At 35.9% G+C, this 16,216-nt stretch overlaps 2 protein-coding genes across 4 annotated transcripts in view; one reads left to right on the plus strand and one right to left on the minus strand.

Annotated features, from left to right (window-relative positions):
* The window catches only part of Kel (Kell metallo-endopeptidase (Kell blood group)), a 214,701-nt gene that overhangs the window by 58,996 nt on the left and 139,489 nt on the right, over window positions 1-16,216 (plus strand). For 2 of the 3 annotated variants that reach the window (XM_010607675.3, XM_010607671.3), the window contains exons 2-3: window positions 845-967; window positions 14,954-15,126. The gene's annotated coding sequence lies outside the window, so the exon portion shown is untranslated. The remainder of the gene's footprint in view (window positions 1-844; window positions 968-14,953; window positions 15,127-16,216) is intronic. The other variant, XM_010607673.3, reaches the window with a different exon arrangement.
* On the minus strand, window positions 456-6,314 carry Pip (prolactin induced protein). Its single transcript, XM_010607683.1, has 4 exons — window positions 6,106-6,314; window positions 4,706-4,811; window positions 865-979; window positions 456-603 (listed from the first exon to the last, which is right to left on the minus strand). The coding sequence occupies exons 1-4, from the start codon at window positions 6,198-6,200 to the stop codon at window positions 479-481; spliced, it is 441 nt and encodes a 146-aa protein (XP_010605985.1). The 5' UTR covers window positions 6,201-6,314; the 3' UTR covers window positions 456-478.

The raw sequence follows: 16,216 nt of genomic DNA on the forward strand, positions 1-16,216 counted from the left end.
TCTTTATCAGTGGGATGGCATTTTTAGAAATAGCTATATGAGTTTTTCAGGCGCTGAACAGTTCATACCTGCCCATTGTTATTCACGATCACATAACTACCTAGATGTGCCTGACTGCCTTTGCAGAAACCTCCTAGATTTATATTTGTATCTGGTGGACATTTGCCACCACAGAGTTAGTCTCTCTAAATTCACATTTTTGTTGCTTCCTCTCACAGACTTCTATAAGCATTGAACATGAAGTGTATTGCCTTATGGAGATTAGAAAGCAAGTGTCAGCAGTAACTGTTTTCAGGAAAAGATTCATCATTATAGAAATTTGATGTACTAGTAGGGTTTTGAGGATACATTTTGGGGAGAAATTGAACAAAATACAGGAAGCTTGTGAGAAGTTTATTTTAATCTCTCAGAGAGATTCTCCAGCCATGCTTACCTAGAGGAAACTACATGGGTATTGTGAGACACACAAGAGTTTCCATTAATATATGTACAGGGTATGTAAAGCATAAACCCGATTTGTCCAGATAGGTACCACTGCTTTATCTTCAGGGCAGATATTCAGCTCCCTGACAATGTCAACCACTGCTGCGATTTTTACAGTCCCTGGAAAAGATGAGCACAAAGATCACCTCACAGACTCTTCAGGGTCCTGTATTTTTTGGTGGGATTAGGTACCTATGTATTGAGGCTCAGTTCTCCCAAATCCTTTGCAAATTGATCACCTTTCTTAGCTTTTCTCATGCAGTGCTTCCCTTTTGATACCTTTCACCTCCCCAGGTTGTTCTTCCCTACTCACCCTCAGCTTTTTAATGTGACAGTTCTGTTTCTGCTTTCCCCTCCCCAGTGGGCAATGCCTGTACTCACTGTTGATCTGAAAGTCCCAGTAGAAGTTTCTTGGATAATCATCACAGAGGCAAGAAGTATATTTATAGTTGAAGGCACCATCAATTGGCGTACTGCTTATGAGGTAAGTTTTAATCTGTTGAGGAGAGAGGAATCAGTGTTAGTCTGGCAAATGGGAAAGGGAGGAAAGACAAGAGATGAAGAAGCTGGAGGTGGGCCACAGGAGCCCATACTCTTAGTGTCACTGCAGGAGCTAATCAGTATCAGGTTCTTTTGCCTCTTCTTTTCTTTCTTTCTTTTTTTTTTTTTTTTTTTTTTTTTTAAGGGATTGAACTCAGGTCCTTGCACTTGCAAGGCAGGCCACCGAACTGCTGAGCTAAATCCCGGCCCCTTTTGCCTCTTGTTTTCTAACTCCTACCTGAAGTCTGGGAATGTGACTCAGTAGGGGACCGAAAGATGCAACTGAATCCACAGGCTTCATCCTGGGGTAACAGCCCATCAAGGAATAGGCTATACTTAGTTATCAGTGGAATTCTGGGCATCGTTTGTGGGGAGACTGGCCCAAAGAGTGATTGACTCTGAGTGTGCTAATGAAGGAACCTCAGGAACAATAGTTAACATGCTCTTGGAATGCATGGTTAGAATTTAGAGCAGAATCTGCAGGACAACTCTCAGCAGAATTAAAAGCAGTTTGTTCTCAGAGATATTTGCTTTGGCGATTGTGTCCCTCTTCAAGATAAAATTGTTTAAATTAGATTGACATGTGTCATGAAACAAACCATCCCATTCTGGCCCTGTCCTGTGGTAATACCTCCTTTACATTATATTGCAAATACTATTCTTTATCTTTGTTCTCATGTCCTTGAGTTATAAATAAGTAACTGCAGAGGTCTCATCTTGCTGCTGTTTTCCTGAGACATTATAATTAGCCTGTCTGGGTCCTCTTGGTGATTGAACTAAGTCTCATCTCTGAGTAAACATTTTTATCCTGTACACAGCTGCAGTCTCATACTATAACAATTGGCCTGCGTATTTTTTTTAAAAATCTGTGACCTGCTGAAAAGGCAGCCTAGCTACTTGGGTGTAGACACCAAGGTCAGGTCTTCTTGTCTGGTTGGTCAAGCCCCACTGTGCTCTGTTGTAACTTTGTAATTATCAGTGCTTGAAGTTTCTCCTCTCACTGCCATTTGTCTCCACTGTGAGAACATTTACCTCTCAAAACTGGCTGTTAGATAAATTGAGGAAACCTGGAGAGGAAATTCTTCCCTCCCTCCCTCCTTCCCTCCCTCCCTTCCTTCCTCCCTTCCTTCCTCTCTTCTTTCCTCCCTCCCCTCTCCTCTCCTCTTCCTTCCTTCCTTCCTTTCTTTACTTCTTTTTGATTTATTAACTTGAAGAGTGCCTGGCAATTTAAGATCTCAGGTTATTGTTAGTATGTATTAACTTCAATGTTTAGTTAGTGTTAACACAGGGGTTTTATCATGTGGTCTGTCAACCTAGAGGGCTTAGCGAATAAATTCATGAACTCTGCATATATAGATGAAAAAAAAGCATCTTCATTTTTCTAAGCCTTTGCAGATATTTAGCCTTTGTTTTTGGTGAAAGGCATTAACAAAATACAGTAACATGAACCCTACACGTAATTTTATAACAAGGAATAAGGAAATGGTTCATGACATTTTACAGATTCAAATATCTCAAAAAATGAAAATGAATCAAGAGACAGAAGGGTTGGGAAGGAAAGGAAAGGGGATGAAAAAAGGAATTAAGATGTATAATGTACAGGTATTAACTACTCACCAAGCATGTAAACATTATATACTACAAACATGCACTAATAAAAAAAAAAATAAAGAGGCTATTGCCTGTGGCTAGGTTTGCAAGGCTGAGGCTGCCTGCCGTTTGCCCATCCCAGAAGGTTGCTCAGTTACTTGGAAATTTTGCACTGAGTATCCCTTAGCCCTGCAGGAAATCCTAGCACTCTCATCACTGGGTGTTACTCAGAATGCCCTGCAGAGAGCTCTGGAGTTTGGAACAAATTATCCTTGTATTGTTTATCTCTTTATTGTATTTGCAAGAAGATATCACCATGAGCCAGAACTTTCAATATTTGCACAGTTTAAATTAAACATCCAGAGTCCATTGTATGTCCAGACTGTCAGATGCCAGATGTGTCAAAGGCTAGGACAGTTTACTGTACTTGTTTCCTCAAACTGAGCAACAGCAGCCATCACAGATAATGCCTTCATAAGATGAAACGTAACTTGTTTGTAGTTTAGAAGTATTGCTTTTCCAACCAGTGCATCAATAAACACATACTATTATTTCACAATAATATTTATTTTATGTACTTTTATCAATCTTTAGTTTCATAAATAATCTAACACAATTTTTGCATTTAAAGGCAATTTTTTCCTGAGAGGTTCCAAAGGCTTTATGAGACCCATAAAATAGTCCATTTTACAAAATGCTTAAGCACTGTGTCAAACCACAAGTTTTTTTAAGCTTTAAAGTATTATAACTATTTATATTAAAGTACATATTATAGGTATAATCCATTATGCTTTATTTTTTAAGAGGAGTATGAGTCTAAGCCTTCAATTTATCAAAATATTAGTTATAAAAGCATTGTGTTTGATAGAAAATCAGGTGGTAGATATTTTAAACTAAAAAGTAATTTCTATTTTCCTAAAAATTTTAAAATGTGAAGATGTTTAAAGCTCTTCATTCATTTTCTATTGAAAGCTACACATAAAACTGGTTGAATAAAGGTAGCAAAATTTCCTTATATGCAAGTTCTTTCTGGTTTGCAATTCACTGACTCAGACTAAAGAGGTTTATTTCTTTTTATGTGGACTTAGGCGGATTTCAAAAAGACCAATGTACTTTATTGTACCAGAATTACTCCTAAGGTTTAACTTTAATGATTACAATATTATATGACATGACTTGAATACACTTTATACAACTATCACTTTTTAAAGAGTCAAATGGAAATTCATTATTTATCACAGCCAAAAACTATTATTACTGCAAGTATTTATCATATGCAACATACACATATTTTTCACATTTTCATCTCTGAGTATGGTAAAACACAAAACGGAAAAACTATGAGTGAACCTCACTTCCAATGAAAAACAACATATATGATTCCACATGCCCTGGGAGTTTGTTACGGATCTAAAAGTTGTGGCTTCTCCCAGCTCGTTGAATCAGATTCGGTCATTTGATGGGACCGGTGGGTGAGTTTTAGGTTCACCATGATTGGAAAACCTGTGACAGCTGTGAGCTATGCAAAGGAGAAGCATGTAGCTCCTTGTGGGGCCAGGGAGGCCTGGACAAAAGTCAGTTACTGGAGAGATGGAGCAAAAGACTAAAGGAAGGGCAAGGGGAATCAGACTCATTGCAGAGTTCACAGGAAACGATGCGCCTGAACCTGCATGCCTTCTTTAACCCACCTGCTTTAATCTACTGCCCGAGGTGGCAATGTGTTCTTCTGAGCAACCCTGCCCCAAACTCCATCCTATATGCACTGTGCTCAGAGCCATGGAGTAACTCCTACTGGCGCTCTTCTAGCACCTGTGTGTTTTCTCTCACTTCCCATTTATTCTTTCTATCTTTCTCATCCTCCCTAAACCTTTCTGGACCATAAGTTCTTCATCTGTAAGATAAAAAGTCAACATCCACAAGTTTTCATAAGTATTCTGAGTCTCATGTAATATAACATATATGAGAATGTTTCATTAAGTCTACTGAGCACTATTAAAGTGAGAGTTTAATTATATTGTATTCATAAATAAGGACTTAGACTTGCCTCGAAGTCAGATTTGTCTTGAGGTCACTCCCCCAGGCCCCTACTTACCACCATACATTCTCTCAATTCTGTCTGAACATTAAGCTTCAAGGTGATTTCTTCACCTGCGCTTGCTGTCTGTGGAACGTCCATATTGAGTATTATCGCCCTTCGACTGTTTTGGGAGGGAGCAAAGCAGACCACAGAGATCAGAGATGAGTTTGTGGGGGAGGGTGGGCAACAGAGGTGCAGGAGGGAGAGGGACAGTGCCAGGGAGGGGATGATGGGGGTGGGATCAACTGCTCAGCATCAGAGTCCCCAAACTATTATATGTTGGTTGGTTTGAATGTTTTGTGTGGATTTATTTTTGTTAAAATCTAAACAATTTCATTTTTTAATTGAAAAACATTTAAACCTGAAAAACAAAAAGAAAAATGAAGGTACAGTGCCCTAAGTTCTTTGCCAGCATTTGGATCTGCACCTACCCCCACACAGGGTTTCTGAGGTTGTTTGCCTCTATTACACCAGCTTGACAAAACCCTGAACAGTTTTCTCCAAGAGAGGACATTGGCCATGGCCTCATAGCGTATGTTCATAATCATTGTCCACAAACTCACTTCTCAGGCTTAATGCTGGGGAGAAAACTTGAGGGTTTTTCTGAATATCCCTGCTTCTCCCCAGACCCCTGCTTCCATTTTCTACTTCATTTTACTTTCCCGGTTTTCTGCTTCCTTCAAACTAGGACACTCAGTGCAGTGACTTGTGGACCTGTGATCCCAGGTCTCAGTGTGGATATAAGAAGCCCTAATATTCATCTTTTGACTTAAAGGAAATAATTGTCTAAGATTCATGCAGGCTACCTTAACCTCAGAACATGGGGTGTTGATGTGAGTGTCTCATCTTTCATTGAGTCCTATGAAAGCTGTGCAAAGCTGTTGTTTGAACTCCCAGACCTCTATACCTTCTCTTGTATGGGGTACAGTGTGAAAAAGTAAACTTTATGGAACAGAACTCTGAACAAAAAGTTAATTCAGAGATGAAAAGTATAATTAATTTTGTTTTTAGAAACAGGGACTTGCAACATAGTTAAAGCCCATCTTCAACTCACTATGTAGCACAGGCTGGTCTTGGACTCGTGATTTTCCTCCTTTACCCTCCTGAATGGTGGGTGAGATTACAGGTGTGAGTCACTACACTGGCTTGGGGAAAGATTAACTGTTAATTATAGCCTCTGTGCTCATGGCAAGCCTTATCCCACAGGTAACCTAGGAGCCAGAGGAAATGTGTGGGGATTGATGGATTTTCCTTGAGTAGAGGTGTGGAATCCATCATGAGAGATCCATGAAAGCTCCTGGGACTAGCATTCTGGGAATCTTTAAAAATTTCCAAAAAGGTACATGTCCATTTCTAGGTTAGGGGAGGAGCCCTCCGCATGAGTTTTCTGTAGGAAGGAGAACGGTTTGACTCACGTGTCTTCCTGAGCTGTGCTGATCCCCAGCTGTAGGCACAGAACCAGGAGCAGGGCTGCAGGGCTGGCCCTGAACAGGAGCTGGAGAGTGAACATAGTGGAGGATTTAGTGGTGATGTCCAGGGATAGTAGTGTCCCAGCCAGCACACTTCTTATATGCAGATCAGGATGCGGAAGAGCTGTCAGGCAAGTCTATGAGATGAATCACTCAATCACTCTCCTACTCACGATCTTTCCTTGTTGACTTGAAGTTTGTTTTTATATGGAAAAATGTGTGAACATTCAACAATATTGTTAGAATCTGGGAGCAATGCCCTTCCTTATTTTCTCAATATCAGAGCTTTTCAAAGTGACTCCTCTCTGGCTTGCAGGTGTGTTTTTCTTTAGCCTGACTGCATACCTGTCAGTCTCTTTGTGTGTAGCCTTAGCTTCAGCTACTGTCTCCAAGGACAGTGAGCTAGAACAGCAGCATATTTCAAGTTATAGTTCTAGAGCATATCTGCATGGTCACCTTAGTGGAAGTTCAAGAGGAGATGTCACTAAAGAGAGATTTTTAGTCATGTGTTGATCAGGGCCTCTGACCTAGGGAAGAGCCAGACTGTTGTGGGTGATAGAGAGTTGGGGCCATAGTGAGGTAAGGGTGAGGGTGTGACAGAAATGTGAAGGTATTTGTGATTGCTGAGTTCTTTCTATTTTCCTATAGAGTAGTACATTCTATAGACACCCATGATTCCAGATGCTCCTAAGTCACTCACTATTGCAGCAGACTAAAATTTCAATTCTAGGCAGTTCATCTACATAGCTGGCATTTCCAAATTAGACTTTTATTTATTTTATTTATTTTTCAGTACTGGGGATCGAACTCGGGACCTTGCACTTGTGAGGCAGGCTGTGGAACAACTGAGCTAAATCCCTGGTGAAATTAGATTTTTAGATACCAATACATCTATTTCTTTCTAAGTGATCATTTAGTCTCATGTCACACTTGTCTTATGGCAAGAAGCACATATGAATATACTGTAGGATGGATTTCATTCACTTGAACAGAACTGAAACCATGTCTAGGTGATTTCTGATCCAAAAATTCCTTTCCATGGAATATGGGGAGACTCACTCTTGCCAACACTGGCATTGTGCTGTCTCTCTTCTTAAAATTAGCTCTTAATCTATGACCAGGGAATTGACATGTGCTTATCCTTTGCATGTCAAAAATACAGAGAGATCCTCCTGGACATGAGAGAAAATTATTGTGGTAAGAGTTGCCCAAATGTATTACCAGGGCCAGCGTTCGGAATTAGTCTCAGCATATGTTTCCAATTTCTGTATGTGTACCTTAAAGTTCCTTTGCCTGCTTACTGTACTCTTGTACCTCCATCCTAATTCCTTTGAGTTGAATATCATTTCTTTTTCTTCTTGTAACTTCAGCTATAGTTTGATCACATCCTTTCTACTCTGCTTCTATTCCCTGAACTCAGGACTAATGCTTTTGTGTCAGACACTTTAGCCTTGTGACAGTGACCCTCCTCCATAAATATTTTTTATGTTTTAATTTTTGTGCTTTGTTATTCTCTCATTTCTTTAAATAATTACCATTTGAAGGACATTCTAGCTGAGATTATGAAGGAAAGAAGCCAAAGACTCTAGATTGTGTCTACAGAGGGAAAATATTGAAAGAACTCTTTGAAGGGCACTACTTGAAGGCACAGAACTGTCCTTCAGGCCTTTTCTGCACACTTCCAATGTGACATAGTGCTCATTAGAACTGATATATAGTGTAAGTGTAAGATACATCCTGTACTGTGCAAATCCCATTAATGATTTTTATATTGACTCTATGTTGAAATGATATGTTATATATTACATTAATTAAAATATATCAAATTAAAAAAAAAGAATACCAGTGAACAATGAGATAGGAGAATCACTGAAGGTAACATGTTCTTTATTTTATAAACCAGCAGGGAGTTGTGATACTCAGAACCCTAGAAAATACATAGAAACTCTTAGGTACTACACATGCATTGCCCAGTATGCTAGTTAATTTCATGTGTTACTTGGCTAGGCATGATAGCTGGTTCTCGGTAAACCAATGTACATATTTTGTAAATATAATTTTTTATAGATGTGAATAAGTTTTATATCTGTAGCTTTCAGATAATGATGATTATTTTCACCATGATTGGCTTGAGATTAGGTATGAGGCAAATGCACTGTGCAACACTCTATGTGTCCCAAGACTGTTCCAAGCTGACACAGAAGTACCAGAGTTCAAGGGACTGAATTCATTTGAAAGGTCAATATTTCAAAAGCAAGATGGAATCTAAATAGCTTTTCAAAAATTTAAATAACCTATAGCAATACTATCTGAATGTAATTTAGAACAGATTTGATGATAATTCCATTTTAATGCCAATGGTTTTGTTGAGAAATTCAGTCTAGGAGATAGATCTTTGGAGGAAAATATGAACAAAAATTGTTACCATGAAGGAAATAAACAAGTCTAAATTTCATAGGTTTAAGAGCTCTAAGAGAGGCTGATTAGACCAGATTGTAATCAACTTAGGAAGCTTACAGAAAACACGTCAAGAAACTTTTTGGTTTATATCTTTTACTCTGAGAAACTACTTTGCAGATAACAATGTAAAATGTATTAACTACAGTTATTTTCTTATTATTTTGTTATGAAATTTTAAATTTTTTCATAAAATGAAAGAAAAAACACACAAAGGAAAGAATTGAGGATTCCAGAGAAGCTCCATGCAGACTACATTTGCAAATAGAAGGGTGCTCATAAAGAACCCCCAGGCCTAAAAAGTCACTTCCAAATCTTGGCTATATAATGACCCTTCATAATCCTCCATTATCTTTTCCCCTTTTATCAGCCAGGTAATTATGCCCAAAGTGACCTTAGAAATATTGCTGGAGGGCTGGGGATTTTTAGCTGAGTGGTTCCACCGCCTGCCTCACAAACGTAAAGTCCCGAGTTTGATCCTTGGTCCCCCGCCAAAATAAATAAAAATAAAAAAGAAAAAGAAATATTGCTGGAGACAGTTTCTCGGAGCACAGGCACATTCCCACCTCTATCTCTAACAGATTTTATGTGAATCCTACATAAATCTCTACAGTATAAAGCTACTAAGTTTTATTATCAATCCATTAAGGCAACTAGCATTATTGGTGCTGATGCACTTGTGCACCCTTACACAAACACACATACATGCACACACTTCTCTCAGACTGGTTTTGATTAAAAAATGAAGTTGAAAGTAGATTCCTTTCGTGAACAACTCATTACTTCCTTAGCACAAGTTAAACATCCCTGCACGTGTCCTGCAACAGTCATGCTTTCACCTGCTAAGAGGAAATACAGAGTAGTCCATGTAAGTGCCAGCTCCGGATTCAGTTCTCATTGAGTTCAATAACTTCCTTGTGTTTGTTGGCTGCCTGATTTGAACAAACTACAGCAACCTCTGGGAGTTTACTTTCCTTATGTAACACCAAGAAATGGCACAAATTGTCTAAGGACAGAAATTATTCTATTCTACTTCATTGTGAGCCCCAGTTGTGTCTGTTACAAATTTGGCAAATTGTACACAGCAACAGGGAAGGTTGTGGTGCACAATTCAAGATTCAGAGCCAGATGCCTGCTTACCTATTCTGGCTCCATCCATAGGTCTATTCACTACTGAGTTGGTAACAAGAAGTTTCAGGCTCCCTTACATACAGGCACCTCTTCTGGATCTTCTAACCATATTTTATGTTTGTAAGTTTGAGTCATGATTCTGAAAGAAGATCCCAAATAGCATGAATAAAAATTTGGGGATACCACAAATCTGGATCAAAAGTTGACTCCACCAGTTACTGGCTGTGTAACACAGCCTCAATACCCATCTCTTCTCATAGGGTTGCTGTTAGAATTCGGTGACTTAATTCACATTAAAAAATACTTAACATATAGTACCATGCATGTGCCATGTCCTCCATGAGTGTTGTTGCCATGACTCCTTTTGTTGGCCATTCTTTAATTTTGTTCTTTTATGACACCCTTCTTTTTTTACATGAAGGATTTTTTTTTAATTTTATTGAGTTTATTGGTACATTTAGGGATACAGTACAGTTACATTCATTGTTGGGATCATGTACCTTTACATGGCAAGTCTTGATTCTCATTTTTTCCCCTTACCTCTGACCTCCCTTCACCCCCTCCTCCCCTCCCCATCTACAAACACTTTATTTTCATCTTTTCATTCTCTCACATTTTTTTCTTTTCCTTTTTTGTTCTTCCCCTACGTATCACACCTTCCCTACACCTTTAGCTCCTTTCTTCCCATTTCTAAATGTCAGTAATCTTATTAGAATCTTATGCATTGTTGCAGAATATTCACACCAGGGAAACTATTCGGTATTTACACATGTGGGACTTATTTATTTCACTTAGGAGTATATCTTCAATATGTATCCATTTTCCTATGAATGAATCTATTCTCTCGCTCTTTATGGCTGAGTAATATTCCATTTTATAGAAAAACCACAACTTCTTTATCCAGTTTCCAACGGATGGGCAAATAGGTTGTTTCCAAGATTTAGCTATTACAAACTGTGCCGCTATAAACATGGGTGCACATACTTCTCTGTATGACACCCTTCTTTATATGTGCATGTGCATCAGCACCAATAATGCTAGTAGCCTTAATGCATTAATAATAAAACTTAGTAGCTTTATACAGTAGAGATCTATGTAGGATTCACATAAATTCTGCTAAAGAGAAAAGGGGGGAATGTGCCTGTGCTCTGAGAAACTGTCTCCAGCAATATATCTAAGGTCACTTTGGACATAATTACCTGGCTGTTAAAAAGGGGAAAGATAATGGAGGATTATGAAGGTTCATTACATGGCCAAGATGTGGAAGTAACTTCTTCTTAGTCCTGAATCTTCCTTGCCACAGCTTAGTCTGTGGCCATAGCAAGAGGTTGGGATGTGTAGACAAGCTGTGTGCCCAGGAGGAAAGGCCAGTGGAAAGGTGCAGGTGGTGAATCATGAAAGACACATGCAAATCTGAGTTATCTGTATTCTTAAGAGAATGCCAAAATGCTTTCCCCCAAATTTGACATTGTCAGTACTTTAGTCTTAGTTTTTCTGTTAGATTAGTAGTGGACCATAATGTGGTTTTGTTTTTAATTTTTGTACTCATAAATGATATTTTAAAAATTTGTTGTCTGAATATAATATATTTGCTTTCTTGAAGTGCCTGTTCAGGACCCTTGCCCATTTTTCATTTGGGTTACTTGTCTTTTCTTATTGCTAGCAGGCTTTCAGGGTATATTCTGGGAATGAGTTTTTTTATAAATCACTTCTACTCTACCTTGATTTTTACTCTTCTAATGGTGTCTCTTGATGGATACAAGTTTTTAATTTTAAAGTTTACATTTTTGGTCTTCTATTTTTAATGATTTCTCTACTACACATTCATGAATGTATTCATTCTTTTATAGAAGATTTTCAGTTTATTTCTTTAAAATTTGGATCTATTATTCACCCATGGATTACTTTTGTGTTTAAATAGGCTAAAATTAACTTTTCCCACAGTAATATTATATTCTCTCTCCACCATTGTTAAAAACAAGTATTTACTTACAACTTTAAATAAAAGTGTTATAAATTATGCACTTATATTATTCCATTGATCTATTACTGTTCTTAATACCAATCTATAATCTTGTAATGATTATAATTTTATAATAAAACTACCTATGACATCTGGTACAATGATTCTTTCCTATATGTTCTCATTTAAGATTTTCTTTTCTCACCCCTATTCTTGACCTCGTGCATCTTATCTGTATTTGAAATCAGGTTGTAAAATTCTGCAAAGAAAGACTTGGCATTTTGATTGGGATTGTCTTGATTCTATAGATTAATGTTAGGCATAACACATTTATAATATTTAATTTACAACTATGAAGGCACTTTCACTTTCACTTACTTTACCTTTTAAGAATTTCTCTCAATATTTTCTGTATAAAAATTTCTGTGGAAATTTTTTGTTGAATTTATTTTTTGGTAATTGACATTTTATATCATAATGAGTAGTATGATTTTTTTCATTAAGTTATTGCTGCTTTTTAAGTATACAGTAGAGTTACATTCATCATTGGGATCTTGTACCTTTACATGACAGATCTTTGTTCTCATTTTTTTCCCATACCTCTGTGCTCCCTTCACCCTCTGAGTAGTATGATTTAATTTAATTTTCTAATAATTTGTTACTTATATATAGAAATTAAATTGATATTAAAGATTGACCAAGTGTCCAGAAGATTTCTCATTGTCTTTTTAGAAGCTTTACATCAACAATTGCATTATTTACAATTATGGGAAAGGAAATAATGTTTTTATTCTTAGTCTTCTGTAGATTCAGTATACTTTTTCTGAGTGATTAGCAGTAGAAGTATTTCAGATTTTGGGTTTTCTGACATTTTGGAATGTTTGCATTTACATACTGAGATATCTTGAGGATGGAACCCAAATCATTTATGTTTCATATATACCATAGAAATGTGGCCTGATATTAATTGTATATAACATCTTTTAAATGCATCTGAATTTTAACTGCAAAGAGTTATATGAGGTTAGATGTGACATTTTTATACTTTGAAAATTTTCACTTTTGGAGTGTTTCACATTTTAGATTTTCAGATTAGGATGCTAAACCTGTCTTAATATAATTTTTGACTCATCAAGCCCTGAGGATTCTTCATTACTAATGGGATTCAATATAGAAGCAAATATACTCAAATTTCTGTTATTCATTATTGCAATGGGAAAGAGCTGTTAGTTCAATACTAAATTTAATAGGTGGTGTAGATTTTAAAGTATTTTTAATAAGTATAAAGAAATCATTCTTCTTTATTAGTTGTGTAATCAAGATAATAGACCCACAGAGAAGTGTGTGTTCGTCCTCAGAGCCTGTGAACATGTTATATTTCACAGCAAAAGAAATGTGACTAATGTTAAAGATCTTGAGATGGGGCAGTTACTCTGGAATTTTCAGGTTGGTGCAGTTTAATCACATGGCTTGTTAAAATCAGAGCCTTTCTCAGTTTTGGTTGGTTAGAAACACATGGAGAAGAAGAGTCAGGTAGATGCAACTTTGCTGGCTTCAAAAATATAGAAAGGGTAGCATGAACCAAGTCAAATTCTATCTGAATAAGTCAAGAAATGGCTTCTTCCCCCCGAGGCTCCAGGGAGTAATACCACCCTGAGACACTGAGATGTAATACAGTGAGACTTATGTTGGACTTAAAACCAACAGAGTGCTGAGGTAATAATTTTGTGGTTTCAGGTGCTAGAGAAAAAAAATAATCTCTTTAACATATGGCACTGGAAGACTTCTACATACAGAAGAATGAATCTAGACCCATGTCTTTCATTTAGTTCTAAAATTAGATCACAATGGATCAAAAGGCTTAATATAAAAACAGAAACACTAAATCTCCTTGAAGATAAAGTAGGTAAAATATTTGAACACACAGGCACAGGAAAGGACTTCCTGAATACAACCCTATTCCATAGGAAATACTTCTAGTAATAAACCAATGGTGTTATATCAAATTAAAAACTTTCTGCAAAGCAAAGAAAATAATCAATAGAGTGAAGAGACAGTTTGTAGCTTGGAAAATTTCTTTTTTTCTAGCTATTTTTCTAATGGAGTGCTAATATCTAGAATATACAAAGAAGTCAACAGCATCAGGCTCCCAAAACAAAAGACCCTGTAAAAATGGGCAATTGAAACAAATAGACACTTTTCAGAAGTAAAAATGGCCAATGAACACATGAAAAAATGTTCAGCATGTTTGTCCACTAGAAAAATGCAAATCAAAGCAAAACTGAGATTTCATTTTACTGCAATCAGAATGATTATCATCAAGGACTCAAAAAGCAACAAATACTAGTAAAGATGTGGAGAATAAGAAGCACTTCTACGTTGGTGAAAGGAATAAAGCTAGTACAGCCACTATGGAAATCTGATTCCTCAAAAAACAAAAATTGAAATTCCAGTTGTTCTAGCTATCTTGATCTTCTAGAAACAGTTAAAGTCATCATATATCAGTGATACATGCACACCCATGTTTAGAGTAGTATATTCACAATAGCTAAATTGTTGAATTGGCCTATATGCTCATGAATAAAAATAAATAGATACAATGCAGTGTATATACACAAATAGTGATGGAAATAAAATATCATAGAATAATACATATATAAAATATATCATATAGTGTATGAGTAACAATATGATATTATCTATTAATAGATAACATATTAACATATTAAATAACAGATTATTAAATCTACTCTTATGATATTATCTATTAATGCAATATTATCAAAAATACATTTTATTACATAAAAATATATATATTAGTTCCCCAAAATGAATGTAATTATTATGTATCTACCAATAAAATAAAAATATTGTTTAAACTACTATGTTTGTGAAAATTTTATGACAAGAATAAAAACTCAGTACTTTAATAATGATTTTAAAAAATTATAAAGAATGAATCATTGTATAAATTTTTTGTTCCCTTACTAATAATTATTACTAATCATTACTTAATAATTATGTGATTATCTTATTAACAGAAAATTAAATTGCTTTTCTTAAAATTATGTTTCTTGGCAGGAATAAATTCAATTGATCATAGCTATATACATATATATATATGTAACATGCATTATAAGTTTGTGTGCATGTGTTTTTATAGTATGCATGTGTATGTATATAGGTGAATATGTAACCAGCACAACAAAAGTGAATATTAAAATTTGAATTTTTTTCTTTTAGAGATAAGCCATATTCTTCAAACTTCCTTCTGCTGAGCACATATACTACACCTCCTCGGCCAGATGAAGTGACAATATACAGATGCTGGTTTCAGAAGGTCAGGAACATTTCCATTACATAGAAAGAGAAGAGAGCAAGAGGAAGAAGGTTAGGAGCCATAAAGCAAGCCTAAGGTGAGTATTGTCTCATGGTACCCTTATCTGTATCTTGCTATAAAAGACTCCTAAACATGTATAGAGAAGAAGATGGTGATTTGAGGCAAATAAGGTCCTTGGTGCTAGCTTTGAATAAATCTTTTTATTCTTTTCATCAAATTAAATGGCCTCCTTTGATTTAGTTGGTGTTGAGCAAATGAAGCTAAGCGCATGGATCTCAGTTGCTTATATCGGATAGATAGAAAGATAGTTAAATGCATTTGGTTTAATATACTTTCTTAGAATCTTTGTTTCTTTGTCCATGAATGATGTTGACTTACAATTTTACTTATAATGCTCTAAGCAGAATTTGTTATCAGGGTCAGAGTGTCCCAATAAACTAAGAAGGATTTTTTTATTTCTTGGAATAATTGTGTGTAATTGTTATTTTTTCCTGAAATATTTGGTATAATTGTTTAGTGAAGCAAACTAGTCTTTGTGTTTTCTTTGTGGGAGGATTTAAAAGTACAGATTTCATGTCTTCAATAATTTTGAGGTTACTCAGACTTTATTTTTTTCTTATTTTTTAAAGCTGTGCTTTGTGAGGTATGCTGACACAAAGGAATTTGTCTATGTTACATACTTTTCAAATTTACTGGCATAAAATTAAAATATTCAGATTATATTGCTAAATGTTAGGATTTGTAATTATACAGATCCTCATTTATATGATTTCTTGATGTGTCTCAACAGATTTTTATCAATTTTATTAGCTTCTCAAAGCTCTTCATTTTATAGATTTATTTTAGTTTATGATTTTCTTTTTCATTTATTACTTTATGTTTAGTTTTCAGTTCTCTGTTTTCTTAGAGGCTTAATTGGTTTTATATTCTTTTGTAATATATTTTTAAAGCTAAATTATTTTATCATATAGCTTCAGATGTATCCTATACATAAGTATGTTGAATTTTAATCAACACTTAAATTATTATGATTTTTTTGTGATTTTTGTTAGATCTGTTTCATTTACTTATTCACTTAAAAAATGGCCACAGCCGGGGATTTATCTCAGCGGTTTGGTGGCCTGCCTTGCAAGTACACAGACCCGAGTTCAATCCCCGGTACCAAA

Source organism: Fukomys damarensis, unplaced genomic scaffold (genome assembly GCF_012274545.1).
Source record: "Fukomys damarensis isolate Sample0158 unplaced genomic scaffold, DMR_v1.0_HiC HiC_scaffold_16, whole genome shotgun sequence".
In the NCBI taxonomy this organism is placed as follows: Eukaryota; Metazoa; Chordata; class Mammalia; order Rodentia; family Bathyergidae; genus Fukomys; species Fukomys damarensis.